A 13,745-nucleotide genomic window follows, 5' to 3' on the forward strand; every position below is an offset into this window, starting at 1 on the left:
TTACTATACCACAATCGTATTAGTCCGATAGCAGCTGCGGCTTATTCCGTCACCATATATGGAAGGAGATTTCTCTCCTCACCGCATACATGTTTTTTTCAACGATAATACAATAACTTTGATGCATAAGACAGAACGAGAATAGTAACAATATCCTCAGGACTACGCAAGAAGTATTTAAAATTATGTGCTTGATTTGGTCCCCGGCAAAAGACAAAACGTGTCATCATTCTTTGAGGATAAGTTCTTGCAAATTCACACAGCATAAACCCCTCAGTCCGCTTGAGGATCCTCCTTTGATGATTAACTCGTAATCTTAAAATTTCTGCTGAGCTTAAACTCAGCCTCACCTGATTTTTTTCTTTTTTTTTCAATAGGCACCATTGTATATTAATGACATTACTGAGAAAAAGTAATTCCTAAAAATGAAATGAACATCAGTGGTGGAATGCTCCAAAAGTTCATACTTAGGATCAAGCTATTGAACATATTAAAAGAGGCTGGGGTACCGGTATCCGGTGCCCTGGCAGTAGCACACAGACCCATCCATGATCTATCCTATCGCGCGAAGAAGAGGCGCTGAGAGTTATTCAGATTTTCAGGAACGAATACGCCATTTCATCTACAGGAACCTAGTGCAGCTATAACTGTTTGGCCCAAATTCTTCATCCGATCAATACACGACCAGCGCAACAGCCGTGGAAGGGCGGGAAATTTGAAATTCAAATTGGAGGGTTGCATTTTGGCTGAGTGCGGTTCAAACAGTTGTGCGTTGGGCGGATCTCTTTCAGTGTTTACTCGATGCCGTCAAAGAAAGAGACGATGCCAAATCTGAGATTATGAAACAAATATGTTGGTTTACTCTCCATGGATGGAAAATCTTACGAAATGTATTGCAATTTCGCGTACTTACTGTTCATAAAAAGTGAATGCATGTATTACTTTTTTTTTAGATATATTTAAATTAACCTTGACTTAATAAGTCGATAACACAATTATGACGTGAGAAGTCCTAGTTGAAAAATGTAGGAATTTCATTTCTCCGATGTAGTTTTGATGAAGATTGTACAGTTCGCGCAATCGAGCTTTTGAGATTCCGGACCAAATACTTTTAGATAGAAAAGGACGTCATTAAAATTGTTTAGATAAATGATGATGAAAGAAAAATGAAACCGTTGTAACATTAATCGAAACAATTAGCGAGTGCGTTGGCAAGAAGAAAAGAATTTTCAATTTTTGTAAAATTCTCAGACTCTCGGAAAATTTAGTCTCTTTCAATGTTTTTCTCCACTATTCTTTGGCAGAGCTGATGAGGAGACAAGAATTCTATGAAAAAAATCCATATAACCTGACGTTAGCATTAGATAAACTTCGTCACTTCTCTGAAGTAAGGATACAACATAATTTTCAGAAAAGCCCTGAGATCCGTATCATCCAGTGCATTTCAGGGCTTGAGTTAAAAAAGAAGTAATCAGGCAAATACATTAAAGGAGCGACGAATCGTCGGAATTCTTATCGTTACGAAACACTTGAAGTGGCATTTTATAATTCAGGTATGGCGTTTAACACCTTTAGTGTTACATCTGTGCCTGTCTAGTTGAAATAATAAAAAAATTGAAGTGGCAGTAAGTTTGTAAGCTTGATTCAGTTCTACAAATATCTGAGTAAGCTCACAATATTTAAGCAAAACTAGGGGAAGGAGAGAGTCCACCTCTAGCCGCTACGGCACTCCAACTCTCATGGACTATCTGCATGTGCCTTCAAATAAGAGTCATAGATAAATAGCACGCATGTAGATTTTGAAAAAAGCAAAAACATTGCCTCTGTTTAACAAAGCAACAATTCCACATCGAAATACGTATTATTTTAACGAACATCGGTGGAAAATGAAAGGAGATAGCAATTTGACGACTGTTGTACATCACTCTCGTTACTTTCCCGCCATTCCGGCGCGTTTGAAATTCCTTCGAGTCTTTGGCCTTTTGGAAAGCGGGCTTGTCCAGGAATTTTCACTCTAAAAATACGCAATAAATCACTATGCGATCTACTCACCTGGTAATTTCAGAATATCAAGTAAAGAACACAAGGTTTAGCGACTCATTCTCTCAGTTTGGACAATTTCAGCGGAGTAACCGAATGTATTGAGAGAGGTTACCTAGAAATCGAAAGATGAACGTATAGCCGACTTCACATACTGAAAATGGAGTCCTGAAAAAGGGTCATCAGCGCGATAATCGTGAGTTTCGACTTAGTTCAATATTATCTCTCTAGACCTTAAAAAAAAAAAAAAAACTCTGGAGCCATCGAAAAAGTGCGCTAAAACACGGTGATTATACTATGAGTATCTTTTTGGAAAATTTGGACCCTGTAAAATGTTTTAGTCGGCGTGAAGTTACCACTTGGCAAACAGTGGTTGACGGTAATAGTCAATTTTCATACGTTAATGCGCCTTCAATTACATTGGATACTGTGCAATACTTTCGTGGTGGAATAGTTGCATTGGCGCCTACAAACCTAACAGGGATACTTCACTCATTGCGCAATGCATGCAGTATCCCTATTAGGTTTGTAGGCGCCAATGCAACTATTCCACCACGAAAGTATTGCACGGTATCAAATGTAATTGAAGGCGCACTAACGTATGAAACTTGACTGTTACCGTCATGGTGTCAGGGGGTATTTTCTAACGAGAAACTTGAATCTCAACTCAATTTATTGTGACTCGAATCTCAACTTCGCACTCTTGGCCGAAAATCAATGTGATCGTCTGCCATTGATGTAAATGAACAAAGAGCTTTTTCACTTAAAGGACAAAAATTTTAATTCTTCATAAAATATCTTGTATTGCTAGTTTACATCAACAGCAGACGGTCATGTTTGTTTTCGGCTGAGACTGCGAAGTTGTTGAAATTGAAGGGCCCCGAGGACAAGGCGCATAAGTGCAAATTTTGCTATTTCGAGAAATATACGTGTTTGAACTTTCGGAACTCCATGGATTCTCATGGCGGAAAGAAAGTTCAAATTGACTTTTCGATGCTTAAAAATTGGAATTAGATGTTTTCTCATTGCTTTACATTTTGAAAACAATGATTAATTGATAAAATGGACGTACATTTGCGAAAAAAAAAAAAAAAAAAAAAAAAAAAAAAAAAAAAAAACTTGAGACGTGTGGGAAAGATGGGATGTGCTCTAAAAAACTACTTTTTTAAAAAAAGAAAAAATTTAAAAGTAGGCGCGACGTGATTCGTCTTAAAAAAATAAAAATTTGGGATTTGCCGTGGGCATGTCACGAGAGCGCCGTGGACAAGGTTCATGAGCTTAAGTGCACCATCACCGATCTCCTCGTCGTTGCACATCTGAGTCATCACCGCTGACGTCACTGGCATTCATTTTTACGGCCCTTAACTAACGAGCAGACTCCTTCTTCCCCACTTGTCTCTGATTTCTTTAAATACTTATAAATACTAAATAAATACGTCCAAATATGTGACAAAGAGCATTCAATTGGGTCAGGCAGTCAACCGTCTTAGATTTCGAAAGTCTCAAGATAACATTTTTGGCAATTTCTGCCATTTTGGATTTTTGAATTTTAAAAAATTGAGTTGAGATTCAAGTTTCTCGTTAAAAAAATACCCCCTGACACCATGACGGTAACAGTCAAGTTTCATACGTTAGTGCGCCTTCAATTACATTTGATACCGTGCAATACTTTCGTGGTGGAATAGTTGCATTGGCGCCTACAAACCTAACAGGGATACTGCATGCATCGCGCAATGAGTGAAGTATCCCTGTTAGGTTTGTAGGCGCCAATGCAACTATTCCACCACGAAAGTATTGCACAGTATCAAATGTAATTGAAGGCGCATTAACGTATGAAAATTGACTATTACCGTCAACCACTGTTTGCCAAGAGGTAACTTCACGCCGACTAAAACATTTTACAGGGTCCTTTTCAAAAAAGATTCTCATGGTATAATCATTGTGTTTTAGCGCACTTTTTCGACGGCTCCTGAGTTTTTTTTTTTTTTTTTAGGTCTAGAGAGATGATATTGAACTAAGTCGAAACTCACGATTTTGCTCAGAAAAATGGCAACGTCACAGCGTGTCAAAATTATCAGAAGGGGAGCATTGGGAGCATCTAAGCTACTAATTTCACACTCTGATTACAATTTAGGTATCTGTGACGTTAATTTATCGAGAGGGAAAAATCATCAAAAACAGTCAAAAATTCGCTATCTTCATGCGTGAAATTTTCGCCAAACGGCATTTCGTTCAAAAGCATGGAGGGGGTCCAAAACTTCACTAGGGTGTTTTTTATGAACTAATTTTGCCCTCTGTTTAATTTGCAGGCCCCTCCGACTTTATTTTTTGGGGAGCGAAAAATTACTGAAAAACAGTAAAAATTCGCTATTTTTGCTTGGATAAATGGCAACTGCGCATCGGGTTAATTTTGTCCAATTGACCCCAAATTTCATTTTCCGTGTTTTTGAACATGCTGTAACCGATTTAGGGGGTTACGGCTATAAATTTCCGAAATTCATTTTTTGTGGGCCACCCTACTGGATAGCTCAAATCTCATCGCTCGCTGAAAATTGTGCGTTGCGGTCCACTTTTCAGGGAACCACTCAACGATGCATCAGTGACCTCCATTTTCAGCTCTGATTTTCAGCGTATGAAGCGAGGATATTACGAAATTTGAAGCTTCATGACGAGGAGACCTGTTCGAAACAAGGCGATCATTAACGAGGCTCAACAATTTTGCGGAAACATGTTTTTGCACTCAAGCCCCCGAATTATTTTCGGCTTTCGGGGGGGGGGGGGGCGTTCGGATCCGGGGCGCGGGGCGTCTGTTTAGACGGCGTAACGTAATGCGCGTGAAACAGGATTAGAGTGTCGCATCTTTAATGTAATTAGTCTACATAGTGGGCGAACAGGTGTAGTTTATGAGACGGTAATTAAAAATGAGATTAAACTTGGGGACGGAGGCAGCGTGCCACCGAAGCGGCTTCTTAAGATGAACACGTGGGTTGAGCCGAGTTTACTCATAATACCCTCCAAGGTTCCGCGTTTTGGAGTCCCCCCCCCCCCCCCGCGGAGTCGCGCCGGGGTTCGTACTCTCTTCATGCTTCGGCAGTCGAAATATGCTGCCGTGCTGAGGAAAAACGCCGTATCAGCATTCGAATGTTGCCAAATCTCCTCTGAGAAAATATTTATTTCTGAAGACTCTTATGCATATTTTTCCTTTAGATTTCCAGAAACTTTAGATCAAATCACGAACAACATTCTGCAACAAATTGGATCAAAAAAGTTTACAAATACTTCCGAAAATTCGGGATTTTTCGAAGGAGATTTGGCAACGCCTGTTGGCTCATACGGCGTTCTTCCTTCGCACGGCAGTATGGAGCATCGAGTTCCTCTAATAGAGCGGGGGATCAAACATTCAACAAACTGTTTATCGGGTAGTTCCGCGAGCATGGGCTTACAAAGGGGAGGGGGTGCCAGAGGGAGCATGCTACCCCTAGAATTGAAAATAATATCATCTGCCCCCCCCCCCCCGCCCCAGAAATTCTGGATGGTGGGAAAAACCTTCGTCCAGGAAGTTCGAATTCGATCGATTCATGGGCTTGTCGATCGACTCACGGGTTTGTCGATCGACTCACGGGTTTGTCGATCGACTCACGGGTTTGTCGATCATCCAGGTTTTTCGATCGATTCACGGGTTTGTCGATCGATTCACGGTTGTCAATCGAATCGGTGTCGATCGACTAGTTTTCATTTTTCGATCTTGTCGATAAAATCGACACGGGTGTTTTCAAATTAACGTCGATCAAATCGGCGTCGATCGTATTCATGTCGATCGAATCCATACCCTCCGAGAGCTACATACGCTAAAATTCTTAGAGAGAGAAAGAAATCTTGCATAGCATTTGAATTCGTAGCTGATCGATTCGCCCGATTAGGGATTAGTCTAGAGTGACTTACTTGTTATTGTGTTCGGAGTTGCCATTGGTGATAGCGAGGGGGGCTAGAGGTGCGAGGGGGGCCTGGGGGCGGGGGCTCTGGCGGTGCGCCAGGCTGTTGCCGTTGAGGGTGCTGTGGCCGTTGCCGTTGTGGTTGTTGTAGGGGTGCGGGTGCGGGTGGCTGTTGTGACTGTAGCTGTAGCTGTTGGCGCTGATGGAGCCCAACTTGTTGGCGTTGCTGTCCGTCGTGTTGGGCGACACTTTCTCCGCGAGGCTGCTCAGCGCTTTCAGCATCGTAGCGCCCACCGCGACGACGCCAGGCGCCACGCCGACACCACGCGACGCTCCACCCAAGACCACTCCCCTGTCCCCGACAACCACTCTCACCCGAGGGCGCCCCTTACATCTGCAACACAGAAACATAACACACATCAGTTTCACGCTCAAGCATAGGAAAAACCAATCATTAAGAAGCGTTGGCCGCCTCTTGTCGTGTAGATCGGCCTCCTGTGGTGTCGTGGTTGTGACGCTTGCTCTAAGATCGGGAGTTCCCGGCATTGATTCCCGGCCAGTAGCCTGGTTTTTGAAATTTTGTGTTTGTCGGTAGACATAGATGTCATAGGTGAAAAGGCGGAGCGTGATTGGTCGGCTGCGTCTTATCGCTGCTTTGTCGTATCTATGTGTCGGGTGGAACTCACGACTAACTTAAGGCATCTCTTAAGTTTCCGACAGGATGTCGTCCATTCCACCTGACAAAGGCACGATAAAGCAGCGATAAGACATAGTCGACCAATCACGCTTCGCCTTTCACCTGTGTCATCTGTGTCTACCCGACGAGTACAAAATTTCAACTATCAGGCTGCTGGTGACCGGATAGCCTTCTTGTTGGATGTTGGACACTTGGACGTATTTCTGTCAAACGGAACTAAGCGTCAATGAGTTCCTTTTGAGGAATTTAGAATGCCGGATACCGCGTTCTGTCAAACCGTCCTGTATTCGCAATGCTTTTCCATGGCGCCTTGAAACTTAGCGCCATGGAAAAGCATTGCGAGTATAGGACGGAATGAGCCCAACGCCCGGTTCCGCCGCCAATCCAAGCCCCCCTCTATACCTTCCTCCCCCTATGACGCGTAGTTCCGTTTGACAGAAATACGTCCACTTGTTTATTACAAGCATGAGCTTGGAACTATAGGAGTTTTTTTTTGCAAGAGGAGGCACCTAATCAAGGGGCGTCTTAGATCACAAAAAGACAGCGTTACGGCCGTTGTTAAACTCATTTTTACTGAGTCTCTCAGCAAATACCAAGAAAAAGCGTTCCTTCGGATGCACGGCCCGGTTCACAAAGGTCCACCTTTTTGTGGAGGATTTGTCAAACAGCACACTGTCATTTATCTATGTGCTTAGTTTTGGAGAGTTATAATTTTCCCGTAGAGATGCATGCAGTTTCGCAGAAGGGTTCGACCAAAATTTGCGCGTCTATAGATCGGGCCTGGTAAAGATGTAATGAAACACTCTGCAAGGCAGTTCCGGAGCATCACTGCACTGAAAATAAAATGTCAGTTCTACGCACTGATAAAAATATTTGTGTTCCTGTGTTACTTTCCGTTAATATGGGAGGTGTAACACAAACCAACACAAGTTTTGTGTTGATAGTGATACGGTTTGCGGTGAATTTGAGCGCAGAAAACAATGGAGAGACTGGGAAAATGCATTACTTCGATTGCGACGTTGGTAATCACTACTCGTTTTTTATTAAATTTCTTTACGAAAACTAGCTGGAATTTTCTCTTGAAATCGTCAACCAAAGGCTAAGGTTGCTTTGTGTATTACTTCCCGTAGTAACCAAACTTTTGTGTTGAAATTTCTCTCTGTGTAGGTGCCAAAGTTTGAGTATCATGGACAACTGTTCAGTTTTGTTTGCCAAACTAAAAAGTAAGGTTCAAAATCGTTTATTGTGACGGGATGTATCAGTTGCCTCAAATTCGGGGTCCCACTTACATAGGAACTTATAGTAACTAAATAAAATAGATTTTCGAACCATCCAAATCGCGGACCTCGGATTCCTCAGAACAAAAATATTTTCTGAGTATGCTCACGACTCTTTCAAAACGGCTGTGGTTTCGTATTCTATTCAAACTACTTGTCGGGCGCATTGCGTTAATGGTTTCCGCTTATCAATGATGTTTCGTAACGGAACTCTTAGAAACTTTGAAATAAAGTTGATACACTCATCAGATAAGAAGTTTCAGGCAAACAAAAAATAAGAGGTCCTCTCATCTATAAAAGTTCGATTATCAAAGGATTGATTAATAGATAAAAACAGCACCGCAGTCCTCTCGGTTTCATTTATAACGGAAGTGGCCCGACAGACTTTTTTTGGCGAGTCTCGGTTACTTTTAAATAAAATGATACATTTTCCTTGCTCAACAGTTCCAATAATATCGGAATACAGATCAAAAAATACCATTGTGCTGAGGATTATAGGGTGCCAGCTGGTCTTTATGACTGAGGAATGAGCGAAGCAGAATAACTTAAAATTGAGGAGCTTGGAGGATAAGAAGCATGAGTTCAGTTTTTATTATTTTACGTGTTTGAAGTTTCGAAATTACATGGATCCTTACTAAGGAAAGAAAACTGACGATTTTTTTATGCTTAAAAATTGAAATTTGGGAGCGAATTGTTTCAGAGACTAATTGTTGTTGTGACCAGTTTTACTTAAAACCATAAATATCTTAATTTTTCCAAAAACTGCACTTATAAAGATTTATCCTCCAGGCGCCTCAATTAAAATCAGGGTCGGACTGGCTCGCATCTGAGGGCGTAGACCCTTGGCTGGTTAAAGGGGCGTAATGTGATATTTCCTGGTAGGGCATTCCCTACGTGGAGAGGGTTCAGAAAATTTTGGCAAATCCGCGCAAGTTTACGCTATTTTCAGGTTCGAAGTTTATTGATCGCACGGAGTAAAAATTGCAAAATTGAACGTGAAGCACAGCATTGAGAGTTCACGCTTCGCGTCATCGCGCCTTCAATTTTTCAGATGCAGCACGGACGTCCATCAAGTACGAATAGTTGTATCTCTGCGCCGTCGTAAACACGCATCCTTTCACTCCCTCTTTTTCCATATTGTGTTTGTTTCCGTTTGTCTTATTCGTAATGGTGCTTCAAGCACTACGTGAGTAATACAGCCGAAGGTAGGAGAGATGTCTTCAGGCTTTTTTTAAACTTTTCTCCCGAATCAGAGCGCCGCTTCATTGACAGCATAAAGCAGAGCATTGAGAGCTCACGGTTCGCGTCATCGCGCCTTCAATTTTTCAGATGCAGCCCGGACGTCCAGCAAGTACGAATAGTTGTATCTCTGCGCCGTCGTTAACGCGCAGCCTTTCCCTCGCTTTATTTCGATATTGTGTTTGTTTGCGTTTGTCTTATTTGTAATGTTGCTTCAAACTAGGGCAAAGCATTGCGAGTTCACGACTCACGGCATCGCGTCTTACATTTTTCATATGCAATGTGGACATCAATCTTGCGCGAATAGTTGTATCGCGTTTACATTTTAGATGTCTCTTATTTTTAAATTTCGAGATAAATTAAGGTTAAGTTTGCCCGAGCTATGCTATGGTATGTCCAAATCAATAGTCATTTGAAAAGGAGGAAATATGTTTAAAGGTCTCTTAAGAGGTCTATAAAGGATGAGTATGTCTAAAAATCGAACCGACCATCGCTTCTAAGGGAGTTACACATAACGAATGAAGAAGGGGGATGATAAAGCGCCTGTATGTCAAGAAGAAGGTGAAAATTTCATAGAAAATTGTTTACGCTTCAAAAAGTAGTTCTTGGACCTCTGTTCACCACTATCATGCGTTAAAGCACCTTTCTTTACTCCTAACTCTCTCTTCTTTCGTTCATTTAAGAAATTTTTCTCACATATTCTCGGTCGTAAATTTTTTTTCTTCTTATTTTGAATCCGTAAGAGGGTCACGTTTTTGGCGCGCAAATGGGGCGTATCTGCCAATGGCAGATTGGCCTTATGGCCAGTCTGAGCCTGATTAAAATGCAAGATGATGAAAAAAAAGAAAAAAGAAAAAGGGAAAATATTTAAAACAATTTAAAATTTGACTTTTCTGCAGGTAAATTTTTGATGCATAATTAACTTTGAGAAAAATTCTGCTGAGCAATTTATTAAAACGGTTGTTTTTGGTAAGAATCATTGAATTATATTTTGTAAAAAATAATTATTCAACTAACGATATTGATTGGAAAGGATGTGAAGCAATAAGAAATTGCAAGTATGAGGCAATCCGAGGGATTATTGAATACTTATGTGATAGTGTTTTTGTTAGTAAAACTATAAACGATTGTAAAACATCCCTTTGTCCAGATGTCCAAAATCTCTCAGTTTTTCCCTCGTTTCGTTGATTTGCGAAAGGAAGTCGGTTGCGTAAAATGGGTTTCAAGACGATGTATATAATAGCATTATGCAACATATTTTCTCTTCAGTATTTCACGAAGTAAACGAATCGCACAACGATGAGAAGCTTAGAAATTAAACCCTGAACAAAATTTCAGTGTTTACAAATTCACACTGGCTACATGGAAAAGATACAACTGACGTCCTAGGTAATTTGATCCGCGTTAAGAAATCATGTTAATATTTTGGGGATTGATCATCTAACTTTCCGTTTTACGTGGAGTTTTGTGCGTACGATTTTGAAGAGAAATCATGTGACTCTTTTTCTACCTTAGACATTAACTGGTGCTCCATTCTGGCTTCTAATTGGTGAAAAAGCATGTCACCTCTCGATGAATCAGAAGCCACCGAAGTCAAGTGACTGACAAACAAAGGAGCAAGTTGTAAGTCAATAAGGATTTCAAATTTGAGCGTATTGAATTTCTTTTTATTTCTGCTGAAAGCCGTCCGCGTGACGTCACGCGGCTGAAAGATGGTCTGAGCACCTGATAGCTTAGCGCGGAGATGGCTGAGAGGATTGGCAGAAGAGAAAAGCGTATTAACGAGGAGGGAATGAAACCGGAGCCTATATTCCATGATGTAAGCTCAAATACGATGAGCGATTCCATTTCCGAACCACTTGAGCTTGAAAGCCCGGGTCGCTGAGCAGATCACGTGGCCTCAAATTTACGGACATGTGCTTCCTTGACTCTGCTGCCATCCTCACTGCCAGCCTTCATCTTTTTGGACGGATGAGTCCTACTCTGCCAAGCTAACGAAAAACATCGTATGAACTTTCAGGCGTTGCCTAATTTCCTTTGACAAAACACGAATTTCCTGGTCAACTTATGGGTAGTTCAATTCCGATTTTTCAGATAATTTAGTTCGCAATTTTACCCAAAGTTCCGAAAAATTGCAAAGAAAAATATTCATAACGATTCACAAAAATAAACATTTTATCGAAGGAAATTTGGCAAGTCTCGAAAGTTCTTACGGCATTCTTCCTTCTAGCACGGTGGTACTAAAGTGCGACTAAGAAGAGAGACTAGTCGATCAGTTTTCGGCTTATGCGTTTGCCACGCTGTCCTTCCTCTCGGAGAAAGAAAATGCTCTGACTAGATGGGCGACTAGACAAGGCTTAAACTAGAGGACAAACGTTACTTGTTTTCTTTTAAAAATCTTACGTAGAAAATGATCCTTATATCGGGAAGTTCGAGAATCACCCCCTGTACGAGGTGATCACGAGTATTTTTAACACAGATTAAATCAAAGTTAGAAAATACAAATGACGTCATTTTTTTTTATTTTTCTTGTTGAGGCAGTGTTAATTTGTGTTGCGAGTATAAGAGTGGATTTCCACACTTTTCACTGAATAATTCGTTTTCATCGTGCATTTTGAATGGATTCATGTTGAAGGGTTGGATAGAGTAATGCCGGTTTTGCTTTCAACGGTGCGACAGTCCTTGGCGCAATGAAATCATAAATAGGAAAAAAAGTAGATGGTGACCGTTTCCATCTTGTTCACACCATGACGTAGGTGGATACAATATGACGTAATCTCAATGCATGTTGCTTCGGCGCGTGATTCAACACAAATACCTGAGAAAATTGATGAGAAAAATGTGAGTTCCCACTTACGTCTTTCCATAAAGTCGGAAATGCAACCACCTTTTTTTTCGCTGTGCCACGAACCATACCTATTATCTCATTCTGCCTGAATTTTTTACTCCTTTCGAGGCACTACGATAAATTGTAAAAATGAACTAAAAGAACAAAGTAAATTTGGAGATTTACTGGCCTACAACGCCGCAAAAAATACATTTTTCTCTATACGCCTTAGTAAACGAAATTGCAGAGGGCAATTTCCCGGATTTGACTTTATAATTTTTCTTTTGGGCTTAGCGAAATTGGGATAGGGCTGTTTTGTGGCACCCTGCGCCATTCCTCAGTTTCCTCAGTTCTTCAAATCTATTCCTTTCATTTTGAAATTGCTTCGTGGCGCCACGAAGACAAAAAAAATCTTTGGGAAACTCGAGACAGTTTTTTTGTCTTGTGTTGCAGCACGTCATGGCGAATATACAAAACGAGCGTTCGTGCATACGGATTGCATGTTTCATACAGTTCTTCATAATTTCATTAATTTTTAAATCATCTCTTTTTGCATAAATCCGTTCAATTGGTCAGCTTCACGTGTCACAAATTCATAATTCGATTGATGAAGCTTATAGAAAGTAGAAAATGGTAAGATTCATGCAAACTGCTGATCCCTGCTTACTTCTATACGCTTATTTTTGACAAAAGATACCGTTCGTCGTGAAATAGAATGATGCCATCCACCGCGGCATTGCATACCGTCGGTTCTTCCAACTTAATCCAAACGAAGAATAACCACCTCAAATGTTTGCATTAAATTACTTGACAAATGCAAGCTGGAACAAACCATGGCTTGCACTGTCACGGTTGGCGTTTCATCATGTTTCTCGAATGACTTCAAGTTCATTCATGTTGAACAAAAAAAAAACTCTCTCTAAATCTACAAATCCAAACTCAGTGAAACATAATTCAACCGTGCTAAGCACGAACGCCGTAAATCCATCAAAATTTTCCCTAGTTTTTTGGAACTTAAAACTTTAAAAAATGAAAACTGTTTTACCTATATGCACCTCAAATTTTCAGGTTTCCCATGATGTCTAAGGACAATAAATACTGTCTATCGATGGCTGTAGGTTCCAACGGAATATAAGCCACTAAACCAGCAAAAAAAAAAAAAAAAAAAAAAAAAAAAAAAAAAATTTTCAGGTTAAGTTCTTGATAGTATTTGCGAAAGAATTCTGCACAAAACATTGTCCCAAGGTGCACAAGTTTTCCTGCTATAATACATTGTCTCCAAAAAATGTAAAATGGCGTTTACGGCGTTTTTGCGTTGCACGGCAGAATTCTGCAACACGTGAATCTACCCAGTGCCGCACAGTGGATCGAGTCAATCGGAGAGGTTGGATATTTTGAAAGTTTCCAAATATTGTCCGGCCTCTCCTGTTGACTCGATCCACTGTGTGATGTAGAGAGCTACATACGCTAAAATTTTACAAGAGAACTACATTTTTTGGTGAAAAACGGCAAAATCGTATGACGTGTCACTTACGCCTCCTTTATTTTCTTAAATAAAAAATATTATTCGTAAACCTACCAAATTTTTGAGGATCTTGTGAATGAACACACGCACTTTAAAGGGGCTCGTAGCACGTGTCACTGACCGCAAAACGTTAGCACTAAAACAATTATGACACCATAAAATCGAGGAAAAACGATTGAAAGAAGAGAGAAACAAAAAAGATTTTGTA

General features: G+C 40.6%; 1 protein-coding gene across 10 annotated transcripts in view; it reads right to left on the reverse strand.

The window, feature by feature from the left end:
* Positions 1-13,745, reverse strand: part of bru1 (bruno 1) — a 554,208-nt gene that overhangs the window by 385,292 nt on the left and 155,171 nt on the right. For 9 of the 10 annotated variants that reach the window (XM_072299144.1, XM_019042607.2, XM_019042605.2 and 6 more), the window contains one exon: positions 5,983-6,366. In XM_072299144.1, the coding sequence (XP_072155245.1) occupies positions 5,983-6,254 (272 nt within the window). In that variant the 5' untranslated portion in view covers positions 6,255-6,366. Of the gene's footprint in view, positions 1-5,982; positions 6,367-13,591; positions 13,733-13,745 lie in introns of those variants that run through there. The other variant, XM_019042598.2, reaches the window with a different exon arrangement.

The sequence above is a fragment of the Bemisia tabaci genome, chromosome 4 (assembly GCF_918797505.1).
Source record: "Bemisia tabaci chromosome 4, PGI_BMITA_v3".
Classification (NCBI taxonomy): domain Eukaryota; kingdom Metazoa; phylum Arthropoda; class Insecta; order Hemiptera; family Aleyrodidae; genus Bemisia; species Bemisia tabaci.